At 50.1% G+C, this 15,416-nt stretch overlaps 1 protein-coding gene across 1 annotated transcript in view; it reads right to left on the bottom strand.

The window, feature by feature from the left end:
• The window catches only part of GLDN (gliomedin), a 62,775-nt gene that overhangs the window by 19,209 nt on the left and 28,150 nt on the right, over positions 1–15,416 (bottom strand). Inside the window, exons 2-4 of the mRNA XM_046010225.1 lie at positions 13,990–14,041; positions 6,131–6,148; positions 5,669–5,776 (exon numbers count right to left, since the gene is read on the bottom strand). Of these exons, the coding sequence (XP_045866181.1) occupies positions 5,669–5,776; positions 6,131–6,148; positions 13,990–14,041 (178 nt within the window). The remainder of the gene's footprint in view (positions 1–5,668; positions 5,777–6,130; positions 6,149–13,989; positions 14,042–15,416) is intronic.

The raw sequence follows: 15,416 nt of genomic DNA, 5'->3' as shown, positions 1-15,416 counted from the left end.
ACAATGAACACTGTTATGCTGTAAATAAACAAATAAAAAATAAAAAATAAAATTAAAAAAAACAACAACAAGTTTTGGAAACAATAGTTAACACTAACAGGGCACTCACTGTGTGCCAGTCCCTCTTCTAAGCTCTATATATGTCTCTCATTTAATCTTCTAAATGACCTGAAGAGGTTGATACTACTATCGTTCCCATTTTACAGATGAGGAAACTGGCACAGAGTGATTAAGTAACTTGCCCAAGGGCACACAGCTAGAGCCAGGGACTCAAACCATGTCAGGCTCTGGCTCCATGCTATTCCACTGTTCTCAGCATTGCCAAGGTCAGAAAGCCAGGGTTTTCTCTGATACTTCAGTCTCCTGGAGACAGTGGTCAGCCTAGTGCTCTATACCCAGGTTTCATCATGTTCTTCATCTCCTCAAGAGCCCACAGTGGCTCCCTGCTGCCTCCTACAGACACGCACCCAGCCTGGGTCCCCTCCAGCATCCCGTCTCACTAGCAGTCCCTCCAAGCTAGGTCTTTCTCTTCTCCCACTGCAACACCCTCCACAGCTTCCCTCTGATTATTTCTAAGATGTTGGTCTCACTTCTCTCTCTTGTGCCTTATACACTTAGCCCTACAAAACAACCCATCTTCTACATGGGGCCCCACTAGTCCATTATGTTCACAGGGAAGTTCAGCTTTCTCTTGGGATGCATAAAGCGTCTTCAGAACAGAAAAACCAGCTCGCTGTGTTGTACACCTGAAACTAATATAACACTGTATGCTAACTAAACTGGAATTAAAATAAAAAGTTAATTCAAAAAAGAGAGGGGGGAAAAAAAGAAAAACCAGCTACACCTCCAGAGCTGTGTGTAAGATCCGGCCTCTCCTTCACCTGGGCGGGAAGCCTCACCGATGGAAGGTAGGCTCTACTCTTCCCATTCCCACGTGCACGTGTGCAGTCTTCATTCATCAGCTGTTTACTGAGTCTCACCCGACTGGAGCAGACTATTCCAAAAAATGGAAACCATGTTACGGTTGTGGGAACCCGACCTCCTCAGTCTGCAGATGGGACAAAGGCTGGATCGTTAAGTGACCGTGAGAGGCCGTGGTGCAGTCGGGGACTGAGGCTGGTGTGCCCGGGACTCCTTCCACTGCCCTCCTCTGCCCAGAGAACAGGAAATAAGAGACACAAAGCCATCTCTGCCTGCCTGCCATGCTGCTCCCCTCTGAGCTGTGTATTCTGGTACGCATCCTCCAGGCATCTCGGAAGGGCATCTCGCGCCCTCCCTACCAGACTCCACAGTAGGCTGCAGTGGGAGGGAGTCCACTGCCCCACGTCCTGCGGGAGTTAATGGCACTAGCTCCCAAGGCCAGGCCTCCTTCCTGTCTGCTCCTGCTCTGGGGCACATCGGGGACGCCACCCTCCCAGCTGGGGGCCAGTCCCTCTAGCCTTTAACTTCATGGTTTTAAGCCGTGTTTAAAAGCAAGGGTCCAGGAGTAACCATGTTGGTGAGGCAGGGACTAGACATAGAGGTGGGGGATAAACTTGAGAGGTGGCAACAGACCTGAGACCTGAAGGAAGAGCAGGGAAAGTGTGCCACGCAGTGGGCATAGCAGTGCAAAAGTCCTAGGGCAAGAGTGGGCTTGGCCTGTTTGAGAAACAGAAAGATAGGGCTTCTTCATCTGGAAAAAATATGGCCAACAAAAATGTCCCTCTCCTTAGGGTTGTTTCGAAGACCAAAAGAAGTAAGTATAGAGAGTACTTGGTAGCATGCCTGACAATAGATATTAGCTATTTGCATACTATTGTTCAGAGAATCCTGCCAGAGGGCATAGTCCAGCCTGAGTCCTGTCTCTGTGGAACACAGGCTCTTTTTCCTGTTTTTAGAAACAGCACTTGTTGTTCCCTCTTTCTGGAATGCACACCCACTCCTCCTCTCTCCCACCCCTGCCTGGCAAATCACTATTGATCCTGGAACTCTCAGCTGGAACCACAATGCTTCCTTCTCCACAGTCATGACCCTGGCCCAGCAGGTCACATCCTATATGAGACCCTGCAGTGCCTTCCTGGGAGCTGATCAGGAGACCCAGACTACTAATCAGAAGGTTCTAGAAGATCTTGTTGCACATCTCCCTTCCCCCGGTCATACCTATTGGGCCCTGTGGGTTCCATGCACTCCCCCTGGGCCACCCTCTGCTTGAGCACATCTTTCAAGTCTGACCTCATACTTTACCTTCCTGACACCCTCTCTCTGTACCGTATCCCTTAAACCCCTGTTCTCTCCTTCAAACAGGTATCTCACATTGTGATTTGATTATCGACTCCTAATTCCTGCCTTCCCACCAAAGATGGAAATTTCCAGAATAGGGGCTGCATCTGTTTGTTTCCCTACTAGGGCTGGGAACCTGCTCAATAAATATTTGCTGACAGATGGTCCCACCCTCTCCTGGTATTCTACTTGCTACTCAGTCCTGTTCTTGGCCTCCTTGCTGGCTCACCCCCGTCCTACTTGGTCATTAGACGTTGTTGCTTCTCAAGGCTCAACCCTCCTTTCCTGTTAGCTCCCTCTGAAAGTGATGGTGCCCATGCCCACATGCCCACTGCCTCAGGTGGCCCCCTCATGCATACTTCTGCCCGCAAGGTCTCCTCTGACTGTAGACCTGCCTGCATCTCCAACGTCCCCCAACATCTCCTCCTGGACATTTCAAGGCACCTCAAACTCAGCACATCCCATGCTCAGCCAAGCTTGTTTCCCTGAATCTGAGCTGATACAGGGCTCCCCTACTTGGGACACAGCAGTCATCAGGGGCAAACATCTGAGTCAGTCTTGGGCACCTTATATCCACCCACCACCAGGTACTGCTGATTTCTCCCCAGAATATCACTCAGCTCCACCAGTCTCTCCATTCCCCAGCCTGCCATCCCTTTGACCTGCACCCTGAGCAGGTTCTGAACATCTCCCTCCTTCCGTCCTTGCTCCCTTTGTGTGCCCTCCAGGCAGCATCCCCCGTGTCATTTTAGAAAAGCAGACCTGACCTTGTCACTTTCTCCTACTTGCAACCCTTCAGGGGCTTCTCAGTGCTCTCTGAACAAAGCCCAGGCCCCCTGACCAGCTCTGGTCTCCCCTCCCTTCAAGAACACTGAGTGTCGGGTAGGATGTGAACCCATCATGGGATGAGGGAAGGAAGCAGAGGAAGGAAAGAACAGATTCAGGGCTTTGACAAGGTGACCGGACCCTCATGCTGGAGTTTAGGGTCTAGGTCAGAGTCACAGCTGGCTGATGGCGGAGCCGTGCTTTCAACAACCTCTTCATAGAGCGGGGCTGGTCAAACAGTCTCTGTGTTTGTACATGGAGGATGGTGTTCGGCTGCCTTTCCCCTGGCCTGGGGCAAGGACAACTGCCTGGGCCCTTTGTGACTCAGGTTCTCTACTCAACCTTAGCCGGGGCTTCTCCTTCTAATGCCGCTGACTCCCGGAGGCCTCCGGTGCTGGAAGCCCGCTGCAAAGGAGCATTTGCATCTTTGCTGGAGGTCCCGTGGGACTTGGTCCCCTGCCCTCAACAAGTGGACCTGGGCCCCTCTCAGTGCTCCACTGCTGCCTCCTTCCCTTTCCTGGCGAGGCAGGGCAGCTCTCTGCGCCTCTGCCAGTCCTCCCACTTTCTTCCGAGTACCAACCACAGTTCTTACGATGCCAGGACCAAACTGACTTGAACACTATCTCTCTGGCCTCATCTCCACCAGGTTCACTTTTTGCATCCCCTCTGTACGGCTGCCCTGGCCACCCTGCTGCTCCTTAAACCCTGTGGGGACATCGCCCTCACACACTGTGCTGGAAACTTCCCGCCCCCCCATAGCCTGTGGCTCCCTCTCTCCCCACCTCCAGATGTTGGCTCAAAGGCCCAAGGGGGCCTTACCTGGCCTCCCAATCGGCAGTCAGCCCACCCCCCACTCCCCTGCATACACACACTTGTCATTCCCTCTCTTCACACTGTGTTTCCCCTGTGGCACTTAGCACTGGGGAACAGCTGATTCTTTCCTACTTATTTGTTTGTTTATGGTCCCTCTGCCCAGAATGGAATGGGAGTTTCACAAAGGTAGGGATTTTGTCGGCTTTTTCACTTCTGGATCTGCACCATCTAGAACAGCACCCACCATTATAGCGATGAATGAGCTTGTTCGGTCGGGACTTCACTGGGTCGTGGGCGGCAAGCAAACACCCCTCTTCAAAGTCAGCGGTCTGTAAGCTTTTTGAAAGTCACCCCTTTCCCACCTGCTCCATACCCAGTGAACCATCGAGGTTTCCTTCCCCTCAGTTGGCCCTCAGAATCTCCATTGCTGGATCCTCAGGACTGGACTACCTTTCTGGGGCCTTTCTGGGATAAACCAAATGTCTGCACACTGACGGCCATCATTATTCGCCGCCGATGCTCATTTATAATTACGATGATTATCCAACATGTAAGGGCCCATTACTGGTCCATAATTAAAGCTGGAATGGCTAGCATTTACTGAGCTGACTGGGACCACGTGGGCCCATCCTCAGAGGCAGCCCCCGGGAACAAGAGCATGTTGGCTTGACCGAATGGCAGAACCATTTAACAATTGTCTCCCTTTCCACTGGTTCTCACTTAAAGTGCTTAGAAGAGCAGAGGTGCTGGAAGAGGGTACCGTGTCATCTGGAAGAGTGGTCTAGTAGTTATTCTAGCCCCGGGCCTATCTAGGTGAGTTGGCGAGGCAGAGCTAAGAGGCTGAAAATAAACAAGAGGGTTTGGTAGAGTCCTGACTGCTGTGGCTCAGGGCCAGGCCTGCCCGGTAGCCTCCTGGGGCGTCCCTCCCCCCGGCAGTGGGGCCCCCACCATGTCACAGGCCAGCTCACATCGGGGCATGTTCCTGGCCTTGTCCACAGACAGCCCAGCATTGGAGCTCAGAGCCCCTCAGAACTTGCCTACCCCGGCCCACAGCCTCCCGCTGGGCCTCGCACCAGCCCCTGCTTCTCACGGTTCCCCGGACATGTCCGACGCAGATGTTTCCAGGGCTTAAGCTCAAGTTGCGGCCATGCTGCTCCTCAGTGCAGAGAAGCAGAACCCCTCCGGGGATGTCAGCCATACCGGTGTCATCATCGGACGATGCCAGGACAGGAGACGCCGGCTGCAGGGACCACGTGATCCAAGTACCAGCCCGAGGAGGGCCTGCTACTCAAACAGTTCTAGCTACTCCTCTAGCTGAGAACACCTGCGGCGGGCATCAACCAGCTGACACTCCGTCAGACAGAAGGATTTGCTGGGCAGGAGGAGGCAGCGAGAGGGCGGGGCAGGACCTGAGCCTCAAAAGAACTTGGGTGTCAGCACACACGGAGGCTGTCCCAAAGCCCCTGCAGCATCCCTCCCCAGGGCTGCCTGCTCCACCCCTTCCATCCCTCCATCTGCCTCAGAGTGAGCAGAAGAGCGGGAATCAGTTCCCAGGGAGGCTGCTCCTCCAGATAGATGTAAACCTTTGCAGGACTGCACTCAAAAGCATGCCCATGGCAACTCAGCCCACAGCGGCTTCCTGACGAGAGTTAAACCAGTCCCACAGGCAAAGAGGTAACACCGTCTCCCCACTATATTCCTCTTGGGCCCATCCGAAAAGTGATAATTGAGACAAGCAATAGGGGATTAACTAGAAAAGTTGCCCAAATACCCAGTTTTCCTCTTTTTCCAGTTGCTCCTTTTTCTCCTTTTGGGCCCTGGGGACCAGGCTCTCCATCTGATCCATTGTGTCCTGGAAGCCCACCGACTCCTGGAGGTCCTACGTCAAAACACGGGAAATGAGACCCTCTTAAAAAATCGTCACTGAGCTTAATGGGATTTACTTTAGCCAGTGAAACTGGACGGGCATCAGTGCCTTTCCCAGATCTTCTCCTCCCACTTCCCTTCCTTTTCCACCTTTGCTTTCCCCCCTACCCCTTTGCAGTAACAGGAGGGAATGGTAATGGTACATTCTTGAGTGGGAGGGGACAGAAGAGCTCGTGATTTGGGTAGAGACAAGGAGGGAGCACACTCATGTTCTTCCCCCTTTCCCACCTCAATCCCTTCTGAGCCATCCTGGGGAACTAGCCCCCCCCCCATTCCCCAGGAAGTGGGAAAATCCATGGGCTCTTACCTGGTGGGCCAGGGGGTCCTACAACAAAAAAACAAATTTAGATGATAAAGCATGGCTGGAAGAAAGTGAAGCCAGCACCACAACCCCCAAATTCAAGGGCACCTTCCCCTCCTAATAATTACTAACCATCTACTGGCCCTAAGCAACCACTCCACGCCTTTTATTAAGAACTCAGCATATTCACTCAAAAGATCCTTGAAAGCAATTCAACAATTTTCCAGTCAAACCCACTTTTGCTTAGGTTTCAATGGACTAAGAATAATTTCTGTGTGGGCTTCACCATAGATTCGTAAGTCAGTCATCTCTCAAGCAGTCAGCTTCATTAAATGAGGCTTGGTAAGAACGCAGGAGGGCGCTAGTGCAGCCCGGGCCCAGGTAAGCGTCAGGAAATGGTGGTGCTGTCATTGCAGGGCTGATGTCTGGCGGTCATGAGAAAGCAGTCCCAAGAGCTCTCATCCAGCCAGTCAGCGCTTTTCCTCCAGGCCACCTAGGGCAACTGAGAACATAACTGGTTCTCAGGTCTCTATTCTGTTGCACGAAATAGCCTGAGAACAATTGAGGGCCCAGATCAGGTAACAAACATCTTGCTTAGTGTGTAATTACCCAAGGATCTAAGGGGTTCAGATGAACCATTTACACATAATCCAACAAAACAATTTTGCTTCCACAAATAGGAGAGTCTCATTGTCAATTATTTTATTTAAGCACTCGGACAAGCCAATGGGCTTATAACATGAGCAGCTGAGGTCCTTCTGTTTTTCCAGAACATATATGATGATTACCCATATTGGAGTAGAAAGGTCGTTCTACAAATCCAAGCCTATCACTTTTCATAAAACCGCCATTTACTAAGCACTTCCTATGGGCACTAAAGTCTACCAGGCAGCAGAAATCTTGGTCCCTGTGTCTCTGGTGTTTACAATCTAGCTGGAGAAGGTAGACACTCTGAAACTACAATGAAACGCGAGGGAGGGAGTTATAGAGAAGCAGTCCCTCCAAGGACTACTGTGGCAGTCTGGCACATGGCAGTTTGAGAAGGTTTCCAGAGCGTGTGAGGTTTGAGCTGTGGTGCTGAAGAAAAAATGGGCCTGGCATGGCCACAGGGGTGAGGGCTGGGCAGCTCAGGTTGGGGACCGCAGGAGCAAAGACACGGGGGTGGAAACTTGCACGAGTCAGGGAGAGTGAAAGGACGAAGACTGGCCAACCTGGTATGTGTGTAGAGATGAGGCTGAGTCAGTACTGGGCGGGGCGGGTGTGGGGCATTTGAACACCGAAAGGAGAGGTGTAGGTGGTATCTGCAAGGCAGTGGGGAGCCACAGTAGGCCTTAATTGGGGGATGATACCATGAAATCAGTGTGTTTTGGAAATCCTCTCTGTAGATGGAAGTTGTATACAACTGGGGATAAAGAAGAGAGAGAGAAAGAGAGGTGGGGTGGGGAGAAAACCCTTTGTAGTTAAAATGAGGGGCAAGGTTGTGGACAAACTGGTTGGTAACTGTAGTGTTGTAGAGAAAGCTAGAAATTCAAGAGGTATTTCAGCAGAAGAATGAGCAGGGCTCCATGTCTGATTGGGTAGGGGGCAAGAGAGGAGGACTCGCAGATGATGGGGAACTGAGGATATGGATGGAAAGAGAATGACGACTCTTGGAAGAAGTGTTTGAATGCATTCTTTCTATACATGCAGTCCCACTTTGGGCAAAAATGATTTGGTGAGAATGGTACCACATTTTCTAGGGTCACTGTAGCCTGTGGTGACATGATTTTACCCCCAGATGGCACATGCTTGTACACACGTAAGGAGGTGATGGGAAGAGCTGATAGATGGCAGAAGAAATCAGTCATTATTCCCAACTACAGATGGAACCAAATTCAGATGTGCAGATTGGATAAAAGCTCATCAAGCAGGAATCAGCTGTCTATATAGGTTTCAAGAGGTCTCAGGACAGTCCAATAACCATTTCTATGAAGCAGGAGTATTGGAGAGAGGTCCTGTCTAGAGCTGTATATTTAGGGCACTTTTGTCATGGCCAAGAATGTTGCTATGGAGAAATGAGGTTTTTTTTTTTTTTTTTTTAAGATTTTATTTTTTTATTTGACAGACAGAGATCACAAGCAGGCAGAGAAGCAGGCAGAGAGAGAGGAGGAAGCAGGCTCCCTGCTGAGCAGAGAGCCCGATGCAGGGCTTGATCCCAGGACCCTGGGATCATGATCTGAGCCGAAGGCAGAGGCTTTAACCCACTGAGCCACCCAGGCACCCCTGGAAAAATGTTTAGATTAGGATTTCCTGACATTGACCTGAGGATCATTGACACCTATGGTTATAGTTCTCAGTCATCTGAGTCCATAGACTCACCTAGAATGCTTGTTACCCAGACCCTAGCTGGAGAATCTAATTCAGTTTACATTTAGAGTGGGGCCCAGGAAAGTGCTTTTTCACCAGGCACCACAGGTGACTGGGAAGCCGGCGGTCCTGGGGAACCTCGACCAGATGTGAAACGTCTCTGGAAAAAGAATCAGTCACTATCAACAGAGTCCTAAAGGGGTCCCTGACCCTAGAATGCCTGAGAGCTATTAGTCTGGAGGCAAGAGTAAAATTTGAGCCAAATTGTGGGATGGAGTAGGGGTGGGGACATAACACCACATCTGGAGGGAGGTGGGTGATAGAAGAGGCACCAGGAAAGAGACTGAACCGAAGGTACAGGAGGGAATCCAGGAGGTCCTGAGCCCTGAACCTGAAAAGAGAATTTCAGAAGAGAAAGGAGACAAACACTTCCAAAGAGCCCAGAAGCAAAGTGCTATAGTGATGGTGAGCCTGTATCCTGATGCCCACTCAGGATGCCTACAGAGCTGCCCAAAGGCCACTTACACCTGGAAGAAGCCCCAAATATGTGTCATTATACTAATGTCAAATATCAAATAGTATGTGCCAACTGGGTCTTGAGAAAACTGTTTATCAGGATGTTTTCTTAGCTCTTAACTCTTCTCTTCTTGAATAATAGAAACCCTGGGGATACACGTGGACAGCCAACTTCATGTTAGCACCGTATGCGGGGCTGGAGCGATGGGACCATGGAGAATGTCTCTGGGACTTGGAGACTTGGTTCACATATGGTCCTGCCTCCCACTGTCTCCCTGTTTCCCACTGCCTCCTGGCTCCCGCAGGACAAGTTCTCTGCTGCCTCCCGAGATTCTGATGCGTCTGCCCCGCTCCCTGCCTGGTTAGAGACTGCTACGACCTTCCACGCAGGAGGGGGCCTGGGTCCGACATGTGTCCTCCATGCCTTCGTCACCGAGTGGGGTCTCCTGTGCTTGTGAGGGCCTGTACCCATTCTGTGAGCATCCCTCACCTTGAGGAGTATGACACTAAATAGCAAATAAAAAGCCCTGCCATAGCATAGAGAGTAAAACCATTAAAGAAAGGAGGAAGCCCTTTTCCTGCTTTTTGAAGAAGGGGCCCTGAATTTTCATTACCGCAGCGGGCTCTGACTGCCCCAACCCACATTCCTAAGCAGAATCGGTGAGAAGTGGGCGGATGCTGGAGGAGCTGAGCCGCTTAGAGTTTGTTTTTTTTTTTTTTCTCCTTGAAATCGAAGACTGACCCACAGTGGCCCTAGTTATGTAAATCGGAGGTCTGTGGATGGTCATGCAAGGCGAAACAATGCCACTCTGCTGAGAGAGATCAGAGAGGAGTGGTGGTGACTGGCATTGACATGACAGAACCACAGGATGGCAATACTGGGATCCCGGAGTGCCCAGAACCAACTTGGACTGTCCAGACTTCGTGGAGAAAAAAAGCCTTTGCTGGATTATGCCACTGAGATTTTGTGGTTTAATCACTACCAGAGCCTGTCCTAACCTACCTTGACAAATACATCCCTCTGTCCTTACAATAACTGGTAACTTCTTGACTTTTTTTTTCCCTCGGATAAACTCTGCTGCTAGCAAAGAGAAGGATTTCGATGTAGACAGGAAACACAGGCACAACAGTTATGAGGAAGGAATGATCACATTTCCCGAAGTCTCGCCCATAGTGGAACACAAAGAAGCCCCAAATAAAAATCCAAATAGATTAGGGAGGGCACGTATTGCATGGAGCACTGGGTGTGGTGCAAAAACAATGAATACTGTTACGCTGAAAAGAAATTTAAAAAAAAATCAGAAAAAAAAATCCAAATAGAAACATGTCAGAAAGGGAGGTCTGGTTCAGCTGCTTTAGAAAGGGCGAGAAAAGGAGGCAGCTCCCTAAGCATGATAAAGCCAGGTCTGGCGCCTGTGGGGCCTATGGTCCTGATTCTCCTCCTTTCCTGTTCCCAGCAGGGACTCCCCGGGGGCTTGGGATTGGGCCAGCCAGCCACAGCTTCAGGGCCAGACGGGAGCTCTAGCCAAAGGGAGTGTGGCTCCCCTTTCCCCTGGGAGTCAGGAGTGCTTGGCTGTCCTTCAGGGGTGGCCTGAGAGGGCCCTAGTTCTCGCATGTGGAACTGGAACTTACCAATTAGAACAACAGGCTAGTTGCTCAGTGAGGCTGGCTGAGCGAGAGTGTGAGCAAACACCAGCTGTTTCTGAGAACAGACTGTCAGTTTACCAGCGTTGCCCTGGCCACAGCTCGGAGGCCTCAAGACCCACCCTGTGTGCACCAGTACAATCTTTGTGGCTTCCCCTGCAACCAACTGCTGGGCCAGTCTCAGGCCACCTAATTTGGAAAGGCATCTTTCCTCCCATGTCCCCGCTAAACTGCAGCTTTGGTCCAATCCCATCTGTTCGGTGCATTTCAACTTTGGACCATGGCACGGCAACCTTCAAGGTTTAGGGTATGGATGGCCAATAGGTTTTACTTCAAGTGCCAGTTCTCATCTGTCGGTACAGCTTTCTGGAAGGCCAGAAAAGAGTGACATGAGGCCACCCTCCGTGGCGGCTGGGATCACTTCTCCGTGTCTGCCGGGTTACAGGGTAAGGAGCTGTAAGGAGTGTCATCACAGGGTTGGAGCCCCTTGGCCATAAGGAGAGTGGGCAATGTGGATTTGAAGCGCCTCTGCCCAGATAGGCAGGTCAGTAATGTCATAGTTGTGAGATTTTCCAAAAAAGCCTATGCTCTGAGTCCACTGGAGGTGAAGAACCCAAGAACCTGCCTTCTTTGAGACACCTGCTATTCCAGAAAATATGTTCCTGGGGTCCCAGGAAATCTGGGCTTCGGGATGGGATGCATCCAGAAAAGCACGCCATTTGTACTAAAAGCACAAAATGTGCACTAGCAAAACCCTTACCTGCTCTAGCTCCTGAACTGCCCTCTCACTATTTGCCTGACGGGTAACTGGCTGCATACATCTGTCCTTGTCCCCAGAGCAATGAGCTGCGTCCAGAAAAGGGAACAGGGATGGGGTTTCATGGTCACAGCTAGACTAGCCTCGAGTTACAGTGCCTGCTTTTTCAAAGCTGAGTCCCCTGTAAAGCTGGACCTTGTTCTCAGGCCTCAGGCCCCAAGCCCGGGGTCCACTCTGGCAGCAGCTCCTGCCAGTATCTTCTTGGGGCTCTGGACCAAGGCTCTCTGCCCTTCCCCCTGTAGCTGCCAATGCAGTCCTGGATCCTGTCACCTTTCTGCCCTCTGTCCAGACACTGTGGTCTATCCCAAGATACAACCTCGCTTGGCAACTTGTACGTTTCACACCCAAGTTTTAATTGAAGAGCCTTCTGTGTTAAAAGGGGGCCCAGCTTCAAGCTGGCATGAAAGGAGAAGGTGCTGGCTTTTGACAAGATTTCGAGGTACCAAAGAACAACTTCCTCAACCCATTTCCAGCACAGATGGGATCCCCACCCCCACCCCTAATCTTCCCTAAGTGGTCTCCACAGCTCCACCGGCATTCACTGAACAGCCCGGCTCTCCTTCTAGCACTTCTATAATAAATATCAAAAAGGAGGAGGCTTTTCCTGTGCCTCTCAACAGGACTTTTGTGCCTGTAATTCCATCCATCTGAGCATTTCTCTAGTGCTCATTACTGTCATATGAGGAGCTCTGAAAAGGACTTTCAAAGATGAAAGAAAGGTGCGTAAGACACAAGAGTTTCAGAATGAAGGACCAAGCTGTTCCGAAGAGATTTAATTTTCTTTGAGGGTCGAAATGTGACTTGAGTAATTCAATTAGCATTTCCCATAAGCCACAGGATTATAGCTTTTCTCGCTAAAACTAAACTAAGCAAACAAGAGGCAGACTTGGACCCAGGGTTCTTCAGGGAAATGTCTTTCTTACCAGCCCACTGCCCCCAATTTAATCACTTCCATAAACCTTTGGTTTAGTCGTTCACCAAACTTGCACTGAGCTCCCAGTGCAGGGCAGGTCATGGGCGGTCGTGGGGAGAACGCTGGCGCGCAGGACGGGGTTTCTCATGGCTGGACACACACTGCAGGGTTTCTCAACCTCCACCAGTGTGCTCGGTCCATGGGACATCCCCCGGGCCTGAGGGCAGACATGGAGAAGGATCAACAGAAGCTTCATCAGGCTTCAAAGTCTTCTGGTTATGTTTTAAAGTTCATGAGAGCTGTGCATTTACTCCATAGTAGACTTTTAGTGCAAAAATCATTCCCCAATTTCCTCAGAATGGGGGAGAGGATGGAAATAGCTGTGTCTGATATCAGGCTCCGTAGGCCCATCGTTGGGCCTGGCCAGAGCCTTCTCTGGTCTAGGGTAAAACAAATTAGGTGACCTCTCTGGGTCTGTGTTCTTCCTTGCCCCAAGCTTCTGAAGGCAGGAGGCAGGCACTTCATCTCAAGCAGGAATCAAGCACCCAGCTCCCCTCAGGCAGCAATCAGGCACCCCCCCACCTCAGGCAGGAGGCAGGACACCTTAGGTTCAGGTAGGTGTACATTGTCGTATCAACAGCACGCTCCTCCTCCCCCGCCCAACCCATTAGCCATGCTGTGTCCCTTGGCTTGCTGTGCCTCCTTGTTGATTCCCTCTCTCCCCTCCTTGATTTCCTGAGTGGAGGGGAGCTGTGACATAACCCCCCATATCACCTAGCACACAGTAGACACCACACACAGAGCACTCTTCATAATATTTTCTTGACTAATTAGCAGTTTGCTTCTAGAACTTCCTGTTCATGCCATATGTATAAGGAAACAATTACTTCTGATAAGAGAATATCCCTTTTTTTTTCTCTTTTAAAAAGTCATGTGGGGGCGCCTGGGTGGCTCAGTGGATTGAGCCGCTGCCTTCGGCTCAGGTCATGATCTCAGGGCCCTGGGATCGAGCCCCGCGTCGGGCTCTCTGCTCCGCGGGGAGCCTGCTTCCTCCTCTCTCTCTGCCTGCCTCTCTGCCTACTTGTGATCTCTCTCCGTCAATTAAATAAATAAAAAAAAAAAAAAAAGTCATGTGAATAAGGAAAACATCGATGGCCCCATTTCAAGGTACCACACGTTTCTAATTATCCAAGACCTAGTTATTTTTCATGGCTATATTTCTATGGTAATACCAAAAATATTATTTTCCATAATTATATTTCAATTGATATTGAGCTCATTAAAAACATCTGGTAAGGGGCATCTGGGTGGCTCAGTGGGTTGAGCCTCTGCCTTCAGCTTGGGTCATGATCTCAGGGTCCTGAGATCGAGCCCTGCATGGGGCTCTGTGCTCAGCGAGGAGCCTCCTTCCCCCTCTCTCTCTCTCTGCCTGCCTCTCTGGCTACTTGTGATCTCTCTCTCTTTGTCAAATAAATAAATAAAATCTTTTTTAAAAAAATCTGGTAAAAGTAAACCAACATGTGTTTTTATAACCCTTAGAGTTCCTAGGTGTTCATTCTGCCCTGGCCCTTTGGTGAGCCCACGTGTGTGCAGTGTGAACCCCTCTCGCTCAGTGCCAGGCCGGCCTACCTGTGAGGCAGATGCCCTTGGTGCTGTTGCAGAGGTCCACCATCACTCGGATCTGCAGGGAGAGAGGGCGGTTAATAGCACCACAGAATACAGTGGGCCCCAAACTTGACCTTCACCTGGGCAAAAGCAGTTACAAGGATTCACAACGTAACCTCAATAGGACATGCCGAAGTCTGAAGAAAAGTTAACCTCAACTGAAAAAGAAACTCTTAAAAGACCTAATGGTGTATGACAATAGAAGCTCATCTACTAATATCATCAATCAAATCTCCTTGATTTCTCTCCAGCTCTGAGAAGAGAGGATGGTAAAGGAATTGCTAAATCCAATTTTCAAGGCTGTCATGAGTCAGCCCTCCAGCATCTGAAGGACTCAATCTGCGTGAGTAAAGAGGGAAGGGTTTGTGACTGGGAGTTAGCACCCACTAGCTGGGCCAATAGAGGCAAGGTACTCAACCTCCAGGCACTTTGGTTTCCTTTGAAAAGTGTAAATACTATAAGTACCTGTTTTGAGTTCTGTCCCCGGTACATGAATGCTGCCCCAGATGGTAGTCATTCTCATGCCTTGTGGGTACAGCCTACCCATCACTGGATGGCTGCCTGTGGTAGGCGGACCCTGCAGCATGGTCTGAGCTCGGGATCTGGTCTCCCTACACCCATTCTGCAGCCCCTCCCCCTCACCACTCTCCATGCTGTTCCCAGAGAACTTCACAAAAACCAAACCTGAGCGGGTGAGCCCTGATTCACATACTGTTGTGATTCCTTGCTGCTCTAAAGACACAGAACAAAATTCCTCCTTCTCTGGACTCATCTCACCCCTCCCCTTTCTCTTTCTATCTTCCAGCTATGCTTTGCCTCCGTTTGCTCATCTCAAAATGGAGACAGGAACAGTGCTTACATCTTAGGATTGTTGTGACAAGTCAGCGAAATCAGTTTATGTGAAGTTCTTAGAACAATCTGGGAAGCACACACAAGAGTATCTTCTACCCAGTGGAGGTAATAGAGAATGTGGACAGAAGCATGGATTCTGAGGTCAACCTGCCTATGTTCAAATTGTGGCTTTCCCACTCACAAGCAGTGTGATTGGAGGGCAGTTGCGTGACCTCTCTGCGCTTCCGTGTTTTTATCTGTAAATGAAGCTAATAGCACCTACCTTATACCATGGTTGTGTGTATTAAATGAGCAAGTACATGCAACACACTCAGAGCAGGACCTAGCACATAGTAAGCACACGTTATTTTTGCTATTGTGTTAGATAGTTCCTTAAATATGCCAAGAATGACTGAGTTAATTCATAAATTTACCATCCAATTGTTTTCAACTTATAGATTCAGTAATTTTTAGACCCCAATAATGTGACATTTCAAAACTGTGCAGAGAACTTATTAAGAAATGGATTTGAGGGGCTCCTGGGTGGCTCAGTGGGTTAA

Source organism: Meles meles, chromosome 6, assembly GCF_922984935.1.
Source record: "Meles meles chromosome 6, mMelMel3.1 paternal haplotype, whole genome shotgun sequence".
NCBI classification, from domain to species: Eukaryota; Metazoa; Chordata; class Mammalia; order Carnivora; family Mustelidae; genus Meles; species Meles meles.
The sequence above is the reverse complement of the archived record's forward strand: the minus strand, read 5'-3'. Positions and strand labels throughout refer to the sequence as shown.